The 24510-nt window shown below is 41.5% G+C and overlaps 2 protein-coding genes and 1 long non-coding RNA gene across 3 annotated transcripts; 2 read left to right on the top strand and 1 right to left on the bottom strand.

Moving 5' to 3' along the window:
• Positions 1-33: 33 nt before the first annotated feature.
• Positions 34-2800, bottom strand: mrps11 (mitochondrial ribosomal protein S11). Its single transcript, XM_083995883.1, has 6 exons — positions 2632-2800; positions 2396-2500; positions 2207-2305; positions 1623-1752; positions 838-903; positions 34-201 (listed from the first exon to the last, which is right to left on the bottom strand). Exons 1-6 carry the CDS (start codon positions 2718-2720, stop codon positions 94-96), a joined length of 597 nt encoding a protein of 198 aa, XP_083852009.1. The 5' UTR covers positions 2721-2800; the 3' UTR covers positions 34-93.
• Positions 2801-3283: 483 nt separating this feature from the next.
• mrpl46 (mitochondrial ribosomal protein L46) lies at positions 3284-11675 on the top strand. The gene is made up of 4 exons (XM_083992510.1): positions 3284-3550; positions 4708-4909; positions 5340-5510; positions 10822-11675. Exons 1-4 carry the CDS (start codon positions 3290-3292, stop codon positions 11064-11066), a joined length of 879 nt encoding a protein of 292 aa, XP_083848636.1. The 5' UTR covers positions 3284-3289; the 3' UTR covers positions 11067-11675.
• A 12248-nt stretch (positions 11676-23923) lies between these two features.
• LOC311002775 lies at positions 23924-24379 on the top strand. Its single transcript, XR_014596250.1, has 3 exons — positions 23924-24002; positions 24073-24150; positions 24244-24379. It is a non-coding gene; the product is annotated as an uncharacterized lncRNA (long non-coding RNA).
• The last annotated feature ends 131 nt before the right edge of the window (positions 24380-24510 follow it).

The raw sequence follows: 24510 nt of genomic DNA, 5'->3' as shown, positions 1-24510 counted from the left end.
CATTATATCAGCTTGGAGGCAAGAAAGTTATACAATAAAACACTTTATTAGCATATTACAACAGTGCAACAGTGCACTCTTGGGTTGTGGGGATCACATCCTTCTGGCTTTGCGAGGGCGACATCCATTGTGTGGTACGGGGGTGCTGTCTGTGATCGATACCACCTCCAGGCCTCCCATTGTCAAGCCTTTGATTGCAGACTGCGCAACAGAGATAAATGCATTCATTCATTAGCAAAACTAATGAGAGCAGATCACGATGTTTGTGACTCTCTAAACAACCTAAAATTACCCTCATTGTAACAAGTCTGACATGAAGAAGAGGGCTTATTTCCTCTCACAAAGACAGGTTTATTTTTGCTTCCCCACTATTAAAAACACAAAGATGGAAAACATGCATGCTCTTGCTCCACTTCAATCCTGTTGTGTCGTGATTCCACTGCTCCCCTTTTAAACTTTCCTGTGCTTGTTTAGAAAGGTAAAACCAATTTTGCCAATGTAAAGACAAAAAAAAGGAAGAGTGAGGATTTATGTATCAGTGTAAACAAAATCTTTCTAATTTTTTTTAATTGCTGGACACAACCAAAACAAACTCTCTTAAAATCTTGGACTGAGAACTGGAAAATCTCTCTTTTGGTTTGTGGACTTAATACTTAAATGAAAAGAATAATTTAGATTAATCAATTTCAAAATAATGGAGGAGTAAGTTGTACTGGAACAAAGAACCAAGGTTTCCAAGTTATTGGAAAAGGTTTAAAATAAATAATTTAATGATACTGTTTTAGGGTTAGCAGATATGCATATTTAATAATGCAAGCAGTAATTTTAAATTCTCACCAGACGTCCAGGACCAAGACCTTTGACCACAACACGGACAAATGTGACTCCCTTCGCTGTGGCTTTCTGTTCAGGAGAAGGGACATTGAGAATTAATGTTTTGCATCCATTTTGTCAGATCCAGAGCTGAAAGTCTTCTGGTTAGGGACAGAGTACTAGCTTTTCGACACATGGCCTGGGGCCTTAAGGAATTGTGTTCTCTGATTTTCATTATTTCAATTAATAATTTTATGAGAAAATGCTCATTTGCTGCAGGTCTGTATTATAGTCAGTGGTGCCCAATAGCTTGAGGTTGGAGACTTTCTTTAATTGCAACAAATAACAAGGAACCAAATCTTGTAAAACGTCTTCTCATTTTTTTTTTACAGGTTGAATCAATAGTTTAAAGGTCAGATGTTCTTCACCACTTGACAATATACAAGACAAAGACAGCCTGATAATCAAACTTAATTTCTCCAGTGTGTTTGCTACAATGAAAAAAAACTGTGTGACCTTAACTCTGTCTGCGAGCAGTCTTCTAAACACCGACTGCTCCAGTTTGTCAGAGTCCTGAGAGAGGGCAGCTAATTTACAACACGCATTTAATATTCAGACACTACATGTTGTTTAACAGAGCAGAGAAGCAGCGGGGGCTGAAATAACAAGGTGTTCTCACAATTAGGACAAGACTGTCCTTGAACACAAAAGACAAAGCCCCGCCAGTCATGTGCTTGTTGTCCTGGTGTCCTTAAGAAAGACACTGGACCTCTTGGCTGCTGCCTCACAGTAAGTTATGAGTGTGTTACCTTAGCAGCAGAGATGCCTGCAGTCTGAGCAGCGATGGGTGTCGACTTCTTGATGTTCTTGAAGCCTTCGGTTCCGCAGGACGTCCTGACCATTGACTGCCCCGCGTTGTCTGTCAGCTGGAAGTGTGTGCTGAAACAGGACAGTGCAATTTACTGGGTCACTGTCTCACAACTGATTGGCAAGATTGGTTTTTGAATTCTCAAAGGGATATTACATACTCTGTCACCCTGATGTCAGGCTGCATTTCCCCCTTTAACTGATCTGATCTGCATCATATACCTGCTAATGAGAAGGCTGTCCTCTGGAGGACTTGTGCATAATTCAAAACAGCTTCTCCTGGTTTGAGTTCTGTCCAACAAATCTGTGTCTACTCAACTCAGTGGCCATTAGGCTCTCAAATGACCATCTAGTACTTGTTTTTACCTCCTTGCTTTCAGCTAAACAGAAACTATCAATTAGTGAAAATAAAATCAATATATACTTTTCATTTCAATTTCAATGTATGTGTTTTTTCTTAATATAACATATTTGATTATGTTTTAAATGTTATATGTGGAGAAGATGTTGTGCAGTTTCTACTCACTTATTGTATGTGGCTTTAATGTGAAGGATTGGCAGCTCATCAAACGTCTTTCCGCCCCAGCTCAGCGGACTGTCCTGACCAGGCAATGGAGGAAAATGGCTGCGGATTTAGAAATAAAATTATGTCATGGGGATTATTCTACTATAGCAAATGATTAGACTGCATGTGTATAAACAGCGGAAATCTGACCTGAAGTCTTCGGAGGTTTTCTTGGTGTCAGTGGTGGTTGTTGCGCTTTGCACAAGTCTGACTGCACTGCAACAAAATGTTCTTTGCAGGCCGCCGCCTCCACATCTACACAGACAGACAGAAGTTCATTAAAAGAAACGTCTGCTCTGGACATGATGCACAATTAAAGACAATTGTAACACAACTAGCCCTTGGCTAACAGGAGCACCGTTAAAACATGACAAATAAACACTTACAGGGAGCCTCCACTTGCATTTAGACCAGCAGCCAGCTGTCGACATACGTTACTCACAGAACTAAATAATATACAATTTAACTTATACATGATTGAAACGTTTAGAAACAGTCAGACATTGAGCTCCTTACTACACAACAAACGTGACATTGAGGATGCTTCACTTCCTCACTAGACCACTAAAAGCTTTATCTTTTGAGGGGTGGTAGAGTCACAACAGCATCACTGATACGATAGCTAATACTTGTTTTTGCCTCTAAAATTACTCGTAAAACATGACTTGTACAACAAAATATATTATAATACAAGTTGACAGTGTGTATAATAATGTATTCGTATTTATTTTAAGTGCATTTATTTAATTGTACCCCACTTTCCTCAGAGTGGATTATTCGTTTTTCTGCACAGGATTATGGGTAGTATTTGGAAAATGATGCTTTCATGGACATTCGTAAACTGTCGTAAGAATGAAAGAAGAGCCATAAACATCCACTTGATGTCCTCGTGTAAACGTCAATATCTTAATCTTCTGAGAAATAACAAGAGGAAACTTTCCACTGGATATTAGAGTGAACTTTTTTTGTTTTCTGGTGCTTGTTTTCAACTGTGACTCTGACAGCTACAATATTTCCCACATACCGTGAACGCAGCAGAAGAAAATGGCTGCGCCGTGTGGAAGGATGGCGAGTCGACCCATGTTACAATTTCTGTCTTGTTTTAGCAGGACAGCGTTTGGGAACACGGGGTTTCGTCAGTTTTCCAGCACTCCTCTTTGTCGGGCGGTCTCGCAGACAAAAACTGTGACGGAAAAAGTGAGTTCTCCGTGGACTCTGGTGGCGGCGGTGTGTCTGCAGAGGCTGCCGGTCATCTCAGCGGACAGGAGCCCCATAGAGCAGCAGTTCAGCGCGATGATGCAGCAGGTGCGTTTGTTGTGATGAAAGGAGAGCATGTAAGGAGCCATGTACTTCAAAGCTATGGCGGAGCAAATGTGAATAACTGGAAGAAGAAATAGCGTCATTGCCCATACAGTGTATGGGCACAGGCTCGCACAGCATACAGTGTATGGGCAACAGAAAAAACCGAAGAGTGGATTCATCCACAAAAAATATTATAGAAACTATTGAAAACTGGGCATATATCGGTAGGGTTGTTTACAGCTAACCCCAAATCCCAATGCACATCTGTCACACATCTGCTCTACTGTGACCAGTCCTCCATTTTGTCTTGTGACCCTGATCTAGTGAATTTTTGAGTTTTACTTTTGCTCGTTTGTGAACTAACACTGTGTCTTGGTCTCACAGAGAGTAGGCTAATATCATTCATAGGACTTTAAGTAGCCTACTTTGAGGCAGCACCTAACACTGGTTTTCATGAATTATTTCCTTTAAGAAGAAAGAAAAAAAGATCAAAACAGCCAAAGACAACTTTTTGGCACTTCTTTGGCATTTATTTACTTTAAAAAAAACGTAACTTATCAAAATGGTAGTCCATCAATTTATTATAATCAGTGAATACTCCCTGCTCATTGGTTGTGGATATATACTGCCAGTTAAAGTAGGGGGCACAAATGGCCCTTGAGGACTTCCAGCTGACCATCTCACCAGTGATTTACTTCACTGAATATCTGAGGAGGCTGCAGTGCACTCATTCCAGTTTATAAATACCTTTATTTAAATCAATAATAAAAGACAAATATGACTGTCTCATATTGAGATCAACTGGATATGTTTGAAAAATTGTTTTATTAAGAGTCATAGTAACATTAAATTTGTTTATTTGCTTTTGATTGTCTCTTTTACAATAATAATGATGAAAAGTAGGATTACGAGAATACTCATTTTCTCCATGTTTTTCTGTAATATGTTGCAGTAAGCCATCTATGCTGACACCCTCTGTTATTTTACATGTTGTGACATCAGCTGTCACATTTTAATGCTGAGCCAGGATATGTGAGGGAAAATGGGTCAATGTCAGCCATATTTTTCCACCACAATAATCAAATGACACCCAGCGAGAATTTCCAAATTGAAAAATGTCCTGCAGTTTGACATGGAGACCTGCCCTGACGTGATTTCAGATGGAGCTGGAGAAAAGCATGCTGTCGAACCACGAGCTGCGGCTGCTGGAGGACGCTGAGAGGATGAGTCGCATGAAGGCGGACGACTACGACTTCGATCAAGAGGAGGATGACAAGAACCAGGATATTGTGTTGGCTCAGGACCTGGAAGACTCCTGGGAGCAGAGGCTGAAAAACTTCCAGCCATCACCGAGGGTCAGAGGTCAGCATGAAATCTCCCGCTTATTCATTAAAATGTGAACCAGAACACATGCACATGATGAAAATACACTTAAATGTGCTGTGTAAATGTGCTCGAAGATATCGCTGCAATTGTTTGCTGATATATTAAAGTGTGCATCCTTTTGTCTTGCTCCATCAGTTATCAGAGGGGAAAGAAAACTGGATAATCTGTAGGCCTGTCACACAGCTCAGTTTAAAGTAAATCACCAGTGAGGGAAGAGACTTGTGTTGCTCTCCGTAGGATTCCAATGTTTTTCTGACATTCAGAAAATCTATTTGCTCCAACATTTCCAATTTGCCTTTTACTCCCTGTGACATTTCAAAAGTTTGTGTAAATTTTGTTCAACAGTCACAGAGAGACATCACTGCTGTGAAGCAGCTGACGATTCTGCCTCTTGCCTCCTGTTTAGCTGATGTGGATAAGGACTTGACCTCAGTGGAACGCTGCCTCGCCGACTCACTGGTTCTTCTGGCTGAGCAGCAGTTCGGCAACACAAAGCTGTGGCTGCTGCCTCAGACTCAGTGGCAGGAGGGAGAGACACTGCGACAGACGGCTGAGAGAGCCCTTGCATCCCTGCCAGGTAACATGAACAAGTGTGAATGAAGCTGCTGGTATTTTTTGCTTGGTTCTATTTGAGTTTCTCTGTGTTTTTTCTGTGAACTCTGTCAAATTACTGAAAAAAATATGATTTTTTAGCATGTTTTGATCCTCAACGCGGAGCCACATTTAATAAGAAATACATTTAATAACTTAAAGGGATAGTTTGACATTTTGGCAAATTGGCCCATTGCCATAATCCCTATAGTCATAGCAGTAGGTTCGTTACCTTTATTTGTTGGTGCATGCTGTTTTTAGAACGGCCGAGCAGAGCGGCGAGCTGCTCAGAGCTACGCTACGGAGGCTAATGGGATTTCTTGGTTTCCCTCATCAAACTCATCAAATAGGCCTACACAGTCCAACAACTCCAAAACGCTCTTGTGGACAAGTTGTGACCTGCACAATCACCACGCTATGAGATAATAACAGAACGTTACGAGACAGAGTTGTTTTCGAGGTAAATGCAGAGACTGCTTGCCGGAAAACTGCCCCTGACAGGAACACGCATCAGCAGTTTTGCATGAATTTACCTTGAACTCCGTCTCGTAACGTTCTGTTATTATCTCATAGCGTGGTGAATGTGCAGGTCATAATTTGTCCACAAAAGCGTTTTGCAGTTGTTGGATTGTGTATTTGATGAGTTTGATGAGGGAAACCAAGAAATCCCATGAGCCTCCGTAGCGTACTGTAGCTCTGAGCAGCTCGCGGCTCGGCCGTTCTAAAAATGGTTTGCACCGACAATTAAAGGTAACGAACCTACTGCTATGACTATAGGGATTATGGCAATGGGCCAATTTGCCAAAATGTTGAACTATCCCTTTAATAAAATGTTGCACCTAAATGTAACATGTCAGGTTTTTTCAAGGCTCATTTTCTGTAGCTGTAGTCAGGAAGAAATCTTTAGAATCCCTGTATTTACTGTAATTACCAAAATAGAAGTTTTTGAATCCCACAAATCCTTCAGTTTCAGGCTGATTTAACATAAATATACTGAACAAAAGTAAAACTACACTTTTCCCATTCTTAATTTTTTAAATAAAAAAAGATCTAACACCTTTTCCACACACTGGCTGTGTAAGTGTGTTTAAAGCTGCGTTGCTTTAGATCATCCATCCACCTGACAGGTGCAGCCGATCAAGATGCTGATTACACAGTGTGATTATTGCACAGGTGCGCCTCAGGCTGGTCACAGTGGAAGGCCACTTTCACTGTGACCAGCAGTAAAACTAATGTGCAGTTTAGCCGCACAGCGTAGCACAACACATGTTGCACGTTATGAGCTCATGTGCATTAGGCATGTTTAATGTCCATCAGAGCTGTTGCCCATAAAATGAACGGTCATTTCACTACACTACCATAAGCCCTCTGGCAGTAATGTGTGGTCACAACAATGCATCTATATATCAGATTTCTTCCCCTGCAACATTGCCATCATTGACAGCAGCCACCCAGACAGTACAACCAAACAATCTGTGCACAAACTGCTAGAATCTGTCTCAGGGAAGCTCATCATCCGATGCTTGTCGTCCTCACCTTTCTTGACCTGCGTGCAGTTTGTCATCATAACCAACTTGAATGAGTAAATGCTCAGCTTTGATGGCGTCTGGCACTTTCACAGATGAATCCCAGTCTTCCTGCACTGGGCAGATGGCACACAGCATGTGCAGTGTGGCGTGGGTGAGCGGTTTGTTAATATCAACATTGTGAACAAAGTGCCTCATGGTGGTCGTGGGGTTATTGTATGGGTAGGCAGAAGCTACGGAAGACAAACACAGGTGTATTTTATGTTGATGTAATTTGAATACACAGTGATACTGTGGCAAGAGCCATTCATCTACCTCTATGTTGCAGCTTGATAATGCACAACCCCCCTCTTGCAAGGATTTCTACACAATTCCTACCAGCTGAAAACATCCCAGTTCTTGCATGGCTTGCATACATGGATCTGAATGGTCCACTTCCTTCCAGTATCTAGAGATTTTGCAGTGCATTACGCAAATGCTGGCTCATTTCCCCAAAAATACACATATGCAGCCAAAGTCATCAATAATCCATAGTTCAGTATCTAATAAATGTCTTTTATTATAACCACACATTTTAAAGTTGGTTTTATTGTGACCGGCCTGAGGCGCACCTGTGCAATAACCATGCTGTGTAATCAGCATCTTGATCGGCCGCACCTGTCAGGTGGATGGATGATGGTGGCACAGGAGAAGTGCTCACTAACACAGATTTAAACACATGTGAACAAAATCGCCTCTTGTGTATAGAAAAAATCTTAGAGTTTCTATTTTAGCTCATGAAAATTTGAATAAAAAACCATGTGTTTTGTATTTTGTACAGTATCGTTGGAATATCTTTTTATAGGACAAAATGTGTGGTCTTAGGACAGTAGTGATTGTATGTTATCATATCAAGTATATGATTGAACAGGGAGGTGGATATAATATCCTCCAGGTATGTTTATTGACTTTAATGAAGCAAATTGTCTGTAGCTCATAGAATTATTAAAGCAGATATCAGCTTCACGGCCGTTTCGGCTAATGCTGCGTTCAAGGCAGGCTTTTGAAACCGTAAGTTACAGCTTCAAGTCACAACTACGACTTGGTAGCGTTCCAGGTAACCCGTAGCTCGTGTTTTTACCATCCTGTTGTCTGTGAAAGTTCCCTATAACGGCCACTCGTAACTTCCGACCCGTGAACTCGTACCAGATCGAACTGGTATGACTTCACAGGAAGGAAAAACACAAAGTACGAGTTTCTTTGAACGCACCATGAGTTAGCAGCCCCCGCCCTTGTCAGGCATCAATTGGTCCTCGTGCTACGTCACCACATTCACGCGCATCCCTTGGCTGCACACACAGCCCTTCATGCCGTTCTCTCTCCTCATTGGATAACACTTGTATCCCACAAGGAAAATTTTCTCCTCGGGTTACAGCAGAGCAGAGTGACGGAGAGACTCGTGTTTAGGCTGAAATACTTCATGTAAGTGATTGCTGACGGAAAATAGGACTATTTAGGACTTATATTAACAAAAACATTCCACTGATATCTGCTTTAAGGAAAACCTCAAAGAGTCATGCCATTAATAATAAAAGAAACATGCTGCAATCAGTGAGCATGTTGTCCTGAAATCAACAGCAGACTTCACATCTTTTATGAGCTCTGGTATTCGGTTCGACTTGGAATTAATTTACACTGACAAATGTGAGGAGAGCATAACAGCAGGTGTGTTTTTTCTTTTGTGGTGTGAAGAGGAGGATGACTCTGGCTGATGTCAGGTTTATAAAGCCCCCATGTGATTGTATGTAAATATATGCATAATGCTACATTTAACCCATAGAGGCTTTATTCAAACTTATTTAAAGCCTACACACAAGTTTTCATAATAGGGCCATATTTCAGTGGTGCATCAGCAAATGCAGTTCATACTTCACAAAAATAGAAATTGCCAGCTGCACCAGACTGTTACAATGAAAGACAATAGTATATACAGGCCATCCCTCATAAAAAAAAGAACAATTTAAAAGGGCCACTGCTCAGATTTCTTGATACCTGTCAAATCCATAGAGCAAAAATTGAGAAAAATTGGGTGTATAAGGAGGATTTCTTTTTTCTTTTTTTGAAATAGTTTTGAACATTATCACCCATGATTTTATCAGGGGTATTGCTCAGTGTCTAATAAAAACTATGCAGTGTATGACTCAGCCTTTTAGAAGCTTGACTAAAACCACAGGATATCTGACATTATGCTGCTTTAAATTTGAGCTTTACAAGACTTAACAAGTCATCCAACTTAAAAAAAAAAAAAGGCCAAACTTAATTGCTGGAATAGTCACTTAACCAAAGAAGGAGGTCTGTATGTTTCCTTCAACTGTTGTTTCTGAATGTTAAAGTCTACTTTTTAATAAAACATGCTGCATTCAGCAGTAACACTATCTGTAAAATAACTTAACATCCACAGTTTTCCATATCATATAGAGTATATTATGACATTGTCAGTGTCAGTGCATTATTTTCTTATTAATTTAACCAATGCAATAATGGCACCTAAAATACATCTATAATGGGACTGACAAATATTTGATGCTTTAAGATAAATAATATTCTTTTCTGCCCTACCTTGAATTTGAAGTCGTTTCTTCTTCTTTTTTTTAATTAAACAGTAATTGTAATCACAAAATAGGGAAAAACCAACCCGGATTTTGAGGGAGGATTTGTAGTTATTATTGGTTCTAATACACTTCAGTTAACCCCCAAATCATTGCCAAGGGCAGCATGCATGTGGTATGGTAATATCCATTCAATAAGTATCCCCTGTTATAGGTAGCATTATTGTCGACACGCTTCATTTGCTGCAGTCCTACTGTATCTACATCCTAATCTCTCTTTGCTGTAATGACCCACTTTTGTTCCACGGGTCATTAAAGTTTGATTTCACTTCAACAGCTCTGTGGTATTAAAGCACAATCATCTATATTATCGACAACAAGAGGGACAAACAAGCCTCAAACCTCCGACCTGCAGCTCATGTAGATACACAGCATTGTTTAGACCAAATGATTCCAGTGGTTACATCGAGTGTGTCGTCTCCACTTCTCCACCTTTGATGGCTTTGGTTCATGAATTATTGAGACACAGAGGGAGGAAGTTAAAGGTCAGAGGTCACAGCTGGGACTAGTATTATATCCAGTGAACTGGTTGTGATCACTCAAACAAGATATTTAACATCAGCTGTAAAATTAGATTTTTTTTACACATAGTGGAGCGAAGCCTTTAAGCTCCTGAGCATTTATATAAAACCAGTGAGTGAATATCTTAAACTGTTTCACAACATTGCTCATGAACTATTAATGTGACAACTCAATCAATCACTCCCCATAAAGACTTTCCACTTGACATTAACGTATGCCATTAGGTGGATGGTTTTATTTGAAGTGTCTTAACTGTAGCAGGAGTTGATCCATTTTTAATATAGCTGGACTGAGTGGGGGTTGAAGTCTAACATGGCATGTTGAGCAAACTGGGACCATGGGATTCAGATGACACGAGATTAGATTAAAACTTAATTGAGAGAAGTGTTGTTGTCATGGAAGAGAATAAGGGACAGTATGGTGGGGTAATATAACACCATAACACCACCAACAGCAGTCGAACACTCAGATGAATACGAAAAAATACAACTGTAGCTTCATATATTTTGCACAATTGTATAAAGTTTAGGAACATATGCACTGTCGCCCACTGTTTGTCTCCAGCTGCTTGAACTCACAGCTTGTTCTCCTCCCACACCAGCTGGTTTCAAGGCGACTTTCCTCAGCAACGCCCCCTGCGGAGTGTACAAGTACAAACTGCCCAAAGCTGCACGGACAGAGAGCTCAGTGGGAACAAAGGTGTTCTTCTTCAAGGCCATTGTGTCAGACAGTGGCCCCCCCGCAGCCCCAGACTCTCCCTTAATGTGGCTGAAGAAAAGTGAACTGCAGCGGTATCTGAAACCAGCGTACATGATGAAGGTGGACCGCTTCGTCCTCGACCTCTGAACCCTCAACATTATTCCAGAGACACTGACTTAAAGAACAATATTTAAGTGGCCAGGAGAGTTATTTTTATCACTTGTCTGTTGTCTTGTCAATATGATAAGTGTGTTTCGTTGTATAAATAAACAGTTTTTCCACACATCATGGGTTCATCATACATGTAGGTGTTCAGATCTGACGTTTATCTAATGAGTCATATATACACAGGTACATGTAAAACTTTTCAATTGACCTAAACAAGTAAAAAAAAAACTTAAAAAAAGAAAGAAATAACAAGAAGTCACTTTAAACTTGTGATTTGTCATTGCTCAGCGCAGTGATTACTCAGTGTTGTGAAATAAGGACATGTCCTCCCTTCAAGCATCAAATCAGCCAATAGCAGGCTTTCAAGGGTGATGCCATCACTACAACATCAGTCATCACAGCTTGCTGCATACCTATCCATGATACCTATTGTACAGTATATCCAACATAATCTTCAAAGACGTTTATCACACAGGTATATTGGGGTGTAGTTAAGAAAAATGTTCAAAGAAGGACACAGTTATCATTTTAAAGTGTTATATGCAGAGACTCAATAAAATGTATTTGTCAAAGTGTAAATGGTCATAAAAATCAATCTAACAAAACATTTCAATAAATTGTTCTCTGAAAAGGTTTTATATTCAGCATCAATTAATTTTTTTATTTCTTTGATTTGTTGTTCTCTTTAAATCCCACCACAATAAATGTATTTCATTAGCTAAGGTACTAGTTTTTGATATTTTATTACTGGTATTCATGCAAATGCCATTGTTATGGTTAAAGTTGTTGGTGTAAAGATGGTGCGCGCATAGAGAGAGACACTATTTTTTCATTCATCAGTGTGAGTAGCTGCTGCCTCAGCTGGTCGCTCTCCACTGACTTATCTCCTCACGGACACCTCTAATATTTTAAGAGCAGAGACCAGGTTTGAACTCAGAGGAACATTTCTGAATGGCACAACCTCTTGGCTGTAAATACAAGCTAAAGCAGTTTGGTGTGATGGAGATGGAGGACACTTTCCTACATAGAAAAATATTTCTATGTCATGATCAATCACTGATAAAAACTAAATAACTAAAACAAAAACAGATAAAAGGTCTATTCACATAATCACAACACAAACAAGGTGAAATAAAAAACCTAATACAAAACTTAAAGGGATCGTTCAACATTTTGGCAAATTGCAATAATCCCTATAGTCGAGTAGGTTCATTACCTTTAATTGTCGGTGCAAGCTGTTTTTAGATCGCCCAGGCAGAGGCGGAGGCACACGGTTATTTTTGCGTTTCCCTCATCAAACTCAATACACAATCCAACAACTCCAAAACACTCTCGTGGACAAGTTGTGACCTGCACATTCGCCATGCTATGAAATAATAACATTAATGATGTAACACTACGACACATGAAGCAAACACAGAACTACTTGCGCTTTTGAACTCACTCAGAGCAGTCATGTCTGGCATGTAGTTTCGGCTACGCATTTGCCTCGAAAACAACTCAATTTCATAATGTTACATTATTATCTCATATCGTGAATGTGCAGGTCCCAACTTGTCCACAAAAGTGCTTTGGAGTTGTTGGATTGTGTATTTGATGAGTTTGATGAGGGAAAAGCGAAAGTACCGCGTGCTGTGCTAAAAACAGCTTGCACCGACAATTAAAGGTAATGAACCTACCCCCTAGACTAGGGACGGAATTTGGCAAAATGTTGAACTATCCCCTTAATGAATTGAGCACAAATACAATTAAAAATGATGATCACATTAACCATATTTATCTTCATTATAAGTAGAAGAATCTTTCTATTGGGTGGCTTTTGAAATAAAAAGATCCCAAATGTTACAGCAATAGTAAAAGAAAACATTATATAGAGAAAACATTCACTTTTGAACATATTAACTGTATGGAAACATTTTCTGCTTTGAACCACTACTAAAGCTGTCATCATTGTATGTATGGTATAGAGGGAATTATCTTGAATGAGCTCTCCTCTTGAACTCCTCTTTATGTTGGTATATACACACGTTATATAGGAGCTGTGATGGGACATCTCTGGAGGCCTGTTACTGGCTTGAGTGCCTGCCCGAATGAGGACATTTGGAGTAGACATGATTGTTATCTCAGTTAAAAAACCCTCTGGAGTCACTGCACTCATCACTGAAGAGTCACAATAGACTTAACTAGAACTTGCTTATCTTCTTTATACAAAGCCTCTACATTCTACCTTTTACTAAGACTTTTTTTTAATGCATATTAGTCAAAGTTTTTGACCATTGTGGAGATTTGTCCCATCGAAACTCAGTGAGCATCAGAAAGATTGTTGGCTGAAACACATGCCACATTAACTTAGAGCAGCAGCTGTCTTGTGTTCTGTGTTTTACCACTGCAGCCCGTCATGGCGACACTAATGCAAACTGAACCCCATGTGTTGCTGCTGCTGTGCTGGTTGCATCCGCATAGTAGGCAGGTCTGCTGGGGTGACGTGAAGTGATGAATCTGTTCTCAGTTTCCAACAGTAGATGGCAGTATTTGCACACCTGCAGCACAGGAGCGCAGTGTGAAGCTGTGTAATTAGGCCTGTGTGTGTGTGACCTCAGAGGGAGACTGCAGAGAGAGCTTTTCTGATCAACTTGGCTTCCTCTTACTTATACTGAAAATATCCATCATAGCAGCTGATGTTCCCACGGAAGAGCCATGACAATTTGTCTTAGTTAAGAGCATTCTGATGTACCTGACCCATTCTTAAACTGCGATCAGCCTGTTCTTTCTATTTGTCTCTTCTGGGAAAATGAGTTATTAATGTTGTAGACATTGGTATTAGATTTCTTTTCCATCTTTATTTTCAGAAATTGTTGAAAGCCCGAGCTGTCTGCAAGATTGGCCGAGTACAATTCAACCCTGCTCTGCCAGATGAGATGTGAAGTGTGAAGGTCAGGGCGAGCTGATAAAGGCCATTTCCAACTTTTGGGCAATTTGGACACAGAACCGGAGTTCATTGTTCTGCTGGCCGATAATGGTCTCCTGCTGCCCACTGTCCCGCTCTGGGACCTGACGTCAAATCAAGGTGCAATCACAGGTACAGACAGAGCGACAGTCGCTGCTTTCATCTCCAAGGGGAGTCTGATGAAAGCGTCTTTGACTAGTTTGCAGTGAAAGGGGCCTTGGCTCGGGATCGGACGGTTGCCAGACTGTATCTCGAAACCACGGTGGAGTTGTAGGTGACCAAATGACAGTCTATCTTACACCAATAGAGCAGGGCGCCATACCTCCATTTTCTCTTTCTCTTTGCATAACAAGAGAAAGCAAGTAAATTGTCCCATAAGCAACGTATCAGAGGATTAAACTCTATAAAGATGGATTAAGATTAAAGGGAGACTGAAATTCTACATGTCAATCAGTTTACTTTTTGGGTGCTGTTCAGCTTCTGCGATATGAAAACCCCCCTGATGATATCATTAGGCAGAAACCTCATCAAGTTTATCAGTGGAGGAGCAGAGGAGGATAACTCAACCACTGCTGCTTCAGATTTTGCTTATTCTTTTTAACAATCTGTCTCTTGCAAGTCCCGAACTCTGTGGACGTGCACCACTAAATCTCAGGAGGACTCTTTAAAGGGTTGCTGTACAGATTCTACATGATGTTTACCAGTCATGTAGAGCAGCACTGTGAAGCCTGTGAATTCACTCACAAAATGTCGCCCATGTCTCTGGAGGAGCTTTGTTAAGTTTCTGAAAATAAAAAGCCAGGACTAATTTGCAAGGGTCTGACTAAAACACGCTAACAAGTTGCGCTATGGGACGTGTGGATCTTAAAGTTGTGTTATCTCATCCTCTGCTGCTGTCTCTTGTAAGTGATGTGCAAAACTGAACCATCAAAGACCATGAAACACACTTGATCCCATGATTCCTTCACTGCAGCTCAAATGTCGACTTCCTCTGCTAAAATACCAATTTGTTTTTTGTTTGTTTGTTTCCAGTCAGTGATAACCTTTATGACATCGCCTGACATCATTAACGACAGGCTGATTAATCTGATATTTGTATGTGACCACTGACCAGACGTGATCAGAGGAGAAGTAAAGTAAAAATGTTTTTTCTCAATTTTCAGCTCAGCTGTCACTGGACAGCTATCATATAAAGGTGCAGATATGCAAATGCAAATACACCTGAACAGGTAAAGACTGGGAGAGGCAGGAGATCACGACTTCATTCTGCTAAAGTACCTCACCTGTTCTTCCTGCCAGAAGCTGGCCCGCAGTCTACCTCTTCATCCAATTAGATAGCAGATGATAGCACCAGGATAACAAATGTCAAAGGAAAGGTCTTGCAGTTTTTCGCCACTGGAAAGGGTAAAAGAGAGACAGTAAATGCCGAGGATGAGCCGTGTGGCTTGGATGGCCGCTTTTCAACCCGTGCTGCAGCTTTGGAAACAGTTGCACGTACTGTAGAGCAGAGAGGTTGTTACCACCGCTGCTACACTGTCACATTCACACTAGCCTCGTTCTCACTGGGGATTTCAAACTGATTTTAAAGCGCACTCTGAATTTTTTAACCTTATTCTTGTGATCCTTTGAAGTTCAATGCGCAGAGTGAGCACTGCCAGGCTGAGGGGCTCAGCTCCATTGGGGTGACCCGTGCTAATAATAACACACTCACTTATGGGACTGTCGGTAAAAAGCCTCCACCAAATGGTACGCTGTATCTCCTCTGACATGAAACTGCTGGATGCAACATCGTGTTCGTGATGGTTCTCATAGAAATATAGATGAAAATATACAAAACAGATCAAATCTGCACAAGATGTTGTAGTTTGGCAGAGCTGTGAAAACGGGCTCAGAGAAAAAGAGCACACAGTCAAACTTCTCCGCTCTGACCTGTCAGTGTCATCGCCAGTTATAAACAAAGCCTGGCTCCAGAAGACAGCAACCATCTGTAGAAAACAGGGCAGCTCTGTTTGGAGTCAACCTGACTTAGTGAGAATAAAGGACTGCTCCACATCTCAGCTCACATAAAAAATACAGCAAACCTCCACCCCTCCCTCTCCCCTCTCAAATGTGTTTACACACTGCAGCTTTTTTTTATTTCTTTATTTTATGCAAATCTCTTATGACTGAGTGGGACATAAGCAGGCCAGTCGTTCACAGCAGCTTACCACAACATTTGATAAAAGAAGCTTATTAAGACTCTTTATGTGAGCCACAATAAAGCACAGGAACACGCAGGTAAGGGAGTGAGCAAAGTTTCTGGATCCCAGCCGAGCCAGACCACCTTAAGCGCCTTAACCACCACCCTCCTTAGTTCCACTCTCCCAGCATGCAGTGCTGCCACTGCACTACATTATATTTCTTACCCTTAATCATTCAGTGACAGTCAGCTAAGCACGCACACTTTCAGCCCAGTCCCGTTACCCTCGTACTGTACAGCTGCACACACTGAAACAGACACCTGCTGTGGGAGTTTTGCCTTTTTTGCTAACCACGTTTCAAGTGTGTTCACCCACCAGTGTTCCTATACCGAAGCACCTATCAGCAGATTTGATTGGATTCAACTTTGTCATCACTGCGAAGAGTCAGTATCAGTTCAAAGTAATGCAGCTTAGTTTATATTGCAAATGGTAGGAAGTGTGTTCAGAGCTGAAGAGAAACAAATGAGCACAAGTACACAATGATGCAGCCCACGCTAGCAACCGCACTGCAAACAATCCCTCTGCAAACAAGCGTAGCAATCTGTAATCTTTAGAAACTTGCTTGTTTCTTAAAGAAATGACCCCAAAAAATTTAGTGAAGCTAACTTAAAAAGCAGGGAAAAATAAGAATTGAAAAAGAAAGATAATATGGGCTATGGAAATTCAGCAAATCCACGAGCAAGGATGCTTTAAAATCTTTTAATTCAGTACCTACATTATAAATTAAAGCTCTGAAAAACTTACAAATGCTTTTCTTTATAACATGAAATATTCATCATTAAATGTGCAACAACTCAGTGAAAACTAATATATTTCTCCTCTATAAACTCCTCTTCGTTGTGACTTTGTGTGTGGTTTACAGTAATTTATTGATTGAGTATGGCCTGGCAAGAAAAGCAAGTAACCAAACATCATCGGCTTTTGACTGACCTGATGCTGAATCCTCATTGTAGCACGGCACACAGCACTTTATTACTATTATTATAATGGAATCCCACACACTAAAAACTAATGAGAAAAGCAGATCACAAATGCTTAAATATCCCATGTGAACTAATGAAAAGTCTTGTAACTTTGTTGGGAAATGTTTTGTTCCTGTCAGATCTCATTGCTTATAATAAGAAGCTGAATCTTTAATAACCTAAACCAGGGCTGATTAAATCTTTGACAACCTTGAAATAAGACACGAGTATATTGAAGACAAAGAGCTTCACCAAGAAGATATTCTGACTGTCAGGATTTGTTGTATTTTTCATTACACTACTACCCCAGCACTGAGTACAAGAGCCCCAGACCCCACCACCTCTACCCCAGTGGCCAGTTTTACACCCTCAGGCCACGGTATTTCTATGCAGTGTTTAGAGAAATTGCAACAAATGCAGTACCTGCTGCGTAACTGAGGGATTTCAAACAGCCAGGCTGGCAGACTGGAGGAGGAGGAGGAGGAGGTGAGAGGAGGAGCTGGGATGAGGTGCCGCTCAATGTGATGGTGTGGATCTGTGACTGAGTGGGGTGGGGGGGTTGGGGGGTGATGTGAGCCATCTGAACTCATAGTCTACCATCCATCAAGCCAGAGAGGCATCAACGGGGGCAAGCAAACAGAGAAAAAGAAATGTATTTTGCGGCGACCCGTGGCTCTTGCGAAGGTCTGTCCTGTCGCAGAGATGTGATTTCTGTCTCTCCACTGGCTGAGAAAACATCTTCATCTCCAATCACAAGCCCATGGCCAAAGCAGAGTCTATTTTCCTGGATGTAAAAGCTGTGGTGTCATTTTGAGAACAGTGTGATGGTGGAAATTGTTGGGACTCAGGTCATGGATTTTATAATTGAAACTATAGCAATACATCAAGTCCTATCAGCCTCATTATGCATTGCAATTTTCACCTTTCTTCTGCAATGAAATACATTATGTGAGCATGGATATTGTTTAACAGTTCAGTAAAATAACAATATTTATAAAGGAGCATGACATTTATTTGATACTGAGAAAAATAAAGATATGCTGTATATCTTACACAGTATAAACAATAAAATAAAGGAAAGTTTACCTTATCTCTAACGTTGACAATGACATTTTTTTTGTAGTTTGGTTGAACTGACACTTACATTAACTGTACATCTTTTGAAAGAAGAGGTAACATATAAATTAACTCTTATTAGCAATAGCGTCCTAGTTTCCAGTATGCTTTAACATTGGACAATATTAGAGTGCTAGATGCTGTATAACTGACTACAATTTGCTAGGTTTATGTCTTTTTAAGTAGCATTTTCTTCAGCTTTTAGAAACCTTGACATGTTATCACCTCAAAACGTTTCTGCAACTTCAGCATGAGTCTAGAGTTGACCACAATATTCAGTTTCCTTTTTGCTTTAATTTTGGTCTCCACCAAGTCCTGAAAAAATGACCTGCTTAATGCTCCTCTGTTTGTTCTAAGTGTATTGTTTATTGGGTTCTAGTTTAGTGTGTGTGTTTAAGTGTTTCCACTGAGAACAGCTGCTTCATTTGGCTAAAAATAGTGCTAATGAGAAGAAATCAAAACATTAAATTTTCAAGCTGGAAAAAACAGAGCAATGAATTAAATGAGGTTAAATGCTCTGCAGTGCTGTGACCAACTGCAGAGTTGGATAAAAACAAAACAAAACAGTGAATGAGATTGATTCACTTTTATTATGAAATATTGTCTAAAGCAGCTTTAAAACTGTCTCAAGAGAATCGTTGCAAATGAAAGCAAATTCAAAGTGCCTGTAATTACAGCTTGTGGTAACATAGCAGTGCTAAAAGCGAACTGTAACAGATGTTAAGCAGCAGCGGTCAGAGCACTCTCATGATCCAGTCATACACAGGTTAATATCAGTGATAAATGTGTGAAATGTGTTTTTTTTCCCCTGGGTCATATTATTTTAGACTTTAAAGCGCATATATTTTTTTGATGGTTAAGTTTAATACTGAAAAAATGTAATTGTGTGAATTTATGCGTGAATGTGAATTTATGAGAGTGGATTTATATACGATCAAGTTAGTGTACCATGATGCTGTATCTCAGGCACCGCATCAAATCACTAAACTAAATGTTCATATTCCACTTTTGGCCATTGCTCCTTTGTGAGAGTCCAGCTTGAGTGAATCTGCATGTATAAAGACAGAGCAAGAGATTGTATGTTGTGTTGTTAGGAGGGAACAGTTGGAGATGGCAGACGCTCCTCCTGCTTCCTCCTGTCCTGGTCTCTAACTCTGCGGGAGAAAGCTTTAGTCCTCCACACCTCTATCTATCCTTCCTTCTCACCCTCCTCCCTCCTCTCACATCCCTTCATCCAAAGTTGCCTCACTCAGTCATTTTCAGTATTAATAAATAATTAATAAATTCTCAAATGTGTTTTGATGTTGTAAATGCTTCATGTGTGATGTAATTTATCTGTTTCATTTTGAAAGCTTTTACAGTGGATAGTTGAATCGTCTTGTTGCCTTTCTTGTGCTATTTTTACTCTTGTCTTTCTTCTCTTATTTTCACTCTCTCTCTCTCTCCCTCCATGAATAAATCCCCCCCACACACACACACACAAACACAAACACACACATCCCATCCCTCTCTTCCGCATCTCTTTCAGCACACACACTTTCCATTTGCACACACACACACACACACACATGCAGATCCGTTCATACTGTGTCTGGCAGGCAGACCTCCGGCCTGCAGGGCGAGTCCTCCTCCCCTCCTCTGACTGTCTGGATCTGCCACCCTCCTTCGCATCACCAAGATCCCCCTCCCCCCTCCCCCTTACCCTGGGATCTGTCAATCCAAAACAGACTGTTGCGTGGGTGGGGGAGAGCAAGGAAGGAAGGAAGGCTGGATGGATGGGCGGATGACAAATATGGTGCTGGGGTGGGAGGCGGAGTGAGGAAGAGGAGAGTGTGAATGCACAGCAGGAGGGGTTAAGGTCACATCCTACTGGGTGGCAAGATGGCATCGTGTCAGGACGGACAGCCCCTCTGCTGACCCCGACTTCCTCCATCACTGTCACCCCCTCGCGGCTCTCCTCCTCCTTTTGCTCCTGCAGGCCATCTGATTGGCTGCTGAGGTTAGACCTTCGCCACCAACCACCAGCTGGACCAGAGCATCATCACACATCCCGGTGACGAGTAGCATATGGAAGGAAGGCTGGAACAAGTTCACTGGTTCAATACTGTATAATAATGTATACAGAGAGGAGGCAGAGGTGATTTTAATGTGATCAAAGAGCTACATGTGCCGAACAACTGCTGACACAAAGTCAAATGAAGCTAAATCAAATCTTATAAAAAATATAAAACGGAAACTTCCTGTTCACTACACACACTCACATGCAGTATGTTCTTCGACTGGTGTGGATATTTTGCTGGCAGTGGCCTGTGAAGGGGCCAGTCCCCTTCTAAAGACCTTTCTGATGATGATCAGTGCTCCCTCAGGGAATTCTGAACAGCTATGCTTTGGCAGCAGCTCCCGTGTGATGTCCCCCAGGAGCGGAGGGACAACAGCTGCTGCAGCAGGACCAAACATCTGGCAGAAAGGTAGGAAAGTCAAACTCTCGTCCAGAAGGTTGTTAGGAGAGACTGAGGCATGGAAGATCATGTTAGACGGTGCTGTCATCGTTAACTGAGACTGCAAACAGTACGGCACACTACTCCCCAGACAGAGGAGTCATCTGTATCTTTCCTTCAAAGTGCTGCGGAACATTTCTGCAATGATAAAAGACACAGCAGTTTTGATAGGAAGGCCTCGGGGACTATGTTAGGCTGTGTTGCATACTGCATGCATGGTGGCAGCCGGTGTTGAGGGCCCATTTTTTTCAACAGCCTCCCTGCTGAACTGCTGCTTCTTTCCCCCAAGTGCATTTTTCTATTGGTGTATTTAAAGCAGAAGTGAGTGATCCGGTCGTTTTCGCTAATGCTGCGTTCCAGGCAGGCTTTTGAAATCGTAAATTACAGCTTCAAGTCACAACTTACGACTTTGTAGCGTTCCAGGCAACCCACTCGTGTTTTTCCGACCTGTTTTACCGGTGAAAGTCACTATAACGGCCACTCGTAACTTCCGACCGGTGAACTCGTACCAGATCGAACTGGTACCACTTCACGGTCGGAAAAATACGAGTTTCCTTGAACGCACCATAACAGTCCTCGTCGCTACGTCACCACATTCACGGCGTTCCTTGGCTGCACACACAGCCCTGCATGCCGTTCTCTCTCCTCATTGGATAAAAACTGTAGGATACGATAAATGTTTTCTCTTCGGCTCAGAGCAGAGCAGAGGGACTGAGAGACCCGTGTTTCAGTCCAAACACTCTATGTAAGTGATTGCTGTCGGAAGATATAACTATTTAAGACTTATATTAACACAAATATATCACTCACTTCTGCTTTAAAGGTGTTTTTTTTGTCACTGTTGTCTTTATACCTTTAAAGTCACATGTGAGTCATTTAGGTCATGGTTGAGTCATCATATAGTCTCAAGAGACAGGTATAATTTGTGGTCATTAAATCCTGTGATTGCATTAAAGGGTGTATTTTTGACACATTTAATAGCTGAGAGAAAGACACAGTAACTGGTCAATGCCTCAAGGGTTTTGTTGTCAAAAAGATAAATGCAAAATCTTAATTTATATTTGTATTTTTATTTATATTTAATTTATAATATGTAGGGAGAATTTGCATTTGTGTTTTGAAATGTGTAAATTGTCAAATACAAGCAAATATAGAAAAGATCTTTATCAATATGGCAACAAAATGAAAAATTGTGAAATCACAAGTAAACACAAAAGGGCTTAATCTTACACAACATTCAAATGAAATAACTACACAGTAGAAACGTGGTTGTCACTAGGGTTGTTTTTCTAAACCAGTAACTGTGTGGTTGATTATGAGCACTGGTTAACATAACAACACAACACTCATAGAAATGTTAGGTGCTAATTTAATTAATTCCCCCAAGCGTCAATCTCTACAATAAGTGTTATTGCAGTTCACTGCCAATTAAAACACAAATACGGTTGAAAATTTGCACACAATCTCTTGGAAAAGCTGCTGTACATTGACTGATTCTGGGCAGCAATAATCACAAAAAAAGAGAGTGAGATCCTGGAGGGACTGGTGAGTTACAGTACTTTCAGCTCAGCAGAACTTCAAATGCTTGATGTGAGGCAACACCTCATGCAAGACATCTGCCAGAGAAAACAGCCTGGCTACAGAAAAGATCAACTCCAGGCATTTACTCTGCCTTTGATAACGATTTCAAATAATGTTCCTGGTGATGTCAGTGTCTTGTAGCTTTCATTTCATCATGCACTATGCATTATTATAGCTAGTCAATGCTTTTCCAGCCATTTTTATTTCATTTGCCCTTGTCAGTACTTACCCCTCTTCACTCTGATGGAGAAGTTCCACAGGAGGCTGCTGAGCATACATTCTTAACAGAATCCCTTTTCAAATTAAATTTAAATGACCCCCTCAGCTCATAAGCAGAGGCTCTCCTGACAACTTAATTCATAATTCAGTGCTGAGCCAGGGCCTTGAGGGCCGTAATGGCGGCCTAAATGGAGGAGAGATGCTACTAAATGGGCTGTTTGTTTGCACCTAAACCTCTTTACAGGCTGCAAGTCCACAGCTCAGCACTGTGGTGGTGAGGAGGAGACGGGTTGTTGTCGAGAGGAGGTGGAGGGCCGAGACAATTTGCTGACCAGTCTCTTTCCTGTCTCAGGTCGCCGTGGGCTTCTTGACCACAGTGAGGTTTGTGGACGTCTTTTATTGCATCTCAACTGGTTAAGCACCCTGCCAGTTAATGGCTGCGGCCTATTTGTGTGTCGGTAAAGGAGATGAGACAGAACACACTCATAACATATTCATGTCAAGGAGAGGATGGTGTGAATGGTGACACACTAAAGCTACCAAACTAGGCCGACAGTTACAAGAATTGGATAATGGGAAGGAAAAACATTGGAGTCTGTCACACTGCCTCCAACCTGTGACAGCTGAGCAAAACGCAATGTATAGATCCATGAGGAGGAGGTGCAGGACCACTCTGAGGAGGCGGTGATGGTGCAAGATGAGAGGAAGAAAGCTGTGGAAGAGGAGACGATGGTGTAAATGACGATAGAGGAACACTTATAATGGAGGTGGAGAAGACTGCTGCCGAAGAGGCAACCATGGTGGCAACCACTGCTATTAAATGTAAATGGGAAAGTGACATCTGCTGTAATGGGACCGTGCAGGTGTGGTAGAGCAGGTTGCTTATTTATAGTTTTCTTTTTTTTTGTATTTGGGGTGTAGTACCCCCGTTTTGTATTTGGGGTGTAGTACCCCCTCCTCCTGCTTTCTGCTCACCGTGCGTCGCCGTCCTCCTTTACGTTGATTACGGGGCGGCGCCGGGGGGACAATTGGAACATTGGATGCAGGTGTGCGGACTCCTTCGCTCTCAGTAGTAGACTTGGCGTCGGTGGTGTGGCTGTGGTGGCGTTCGTGTAGCAAGACAACAGGCCAGTGCATTTTCATACCCTCAGGTAAGTTTTGCAACAGCATTGGTTCTTGGCGTGCAATTGTATGGTAGCTGACAGGCTCTGTTTGCAGCGGTCGGCCTGTCTTCTGGCTGGAGATTGAGTGAGGGGAGAGTTGTCCTGGCAGTGTGTGTGTGTGCGCGCAGCCCCGTGAGCCACACAGCGTTCTGTGAGCAGCACGGCGTTCGCTTCCTTGGTTAAATTGAGGTATGTTTGTTGGTTGCATTGCACGGCGCATTTGTGTAGTAGCATGGCTGATAAATTATTGACTTTGCAGTGGTTTTGTCGGCCGAAGTCGGAGGTGAGCCAAGCGTGGCCTTGAAGTTGGCTTTGTACACAGCATTCAGTTCCTACGGTAGGCCGTCTCATTTGTCTTTTTGTGCTTGTGGTACATGTGCCTTTTTCTAGCTGCTATTAACCATGACCTTGCACCTCTGATTGTTAACAGTTAAAGCTGTCTGTTGCTGTGTGTGTCCTCCTGTGTCGGAGCCCTGAAGCCTCCACGCCCCGCCAACTATCAGCTGACGCGGGCCCCTACGCCTCGTATGGGCGTCCTACTGCTGTTCTGTCTGGGTTATTTTGATTATTCATTATTTTCCAAAGTTTCTTTTGTTATTTAGTATTTTATTGTATTGTTTTCTTTTTTTGTTTTTCTGTGTGTGTGTGTGTGTGCAGGCCTTTTGCCTGCAGTGAACCCCGTTTCTGGATCTGTAAA

Source organism: Trachurus trachurus (assembly GCF_905171665.1).
Source record: "Trachurus trachurus genome assembly, chromosome: 3".
In the NCBI taxonomy this organism is placed as follows: Eukaryota; Metazoa; Chordata; class Actinopteri; order Carangiformes; family Carangidae; genus Trachurus; species Trachurus trachurus.
Note: the sequence above shows the minus strand (reverse complement) of the source record. Positions and strands in the feature narration are given on the sequence as shown.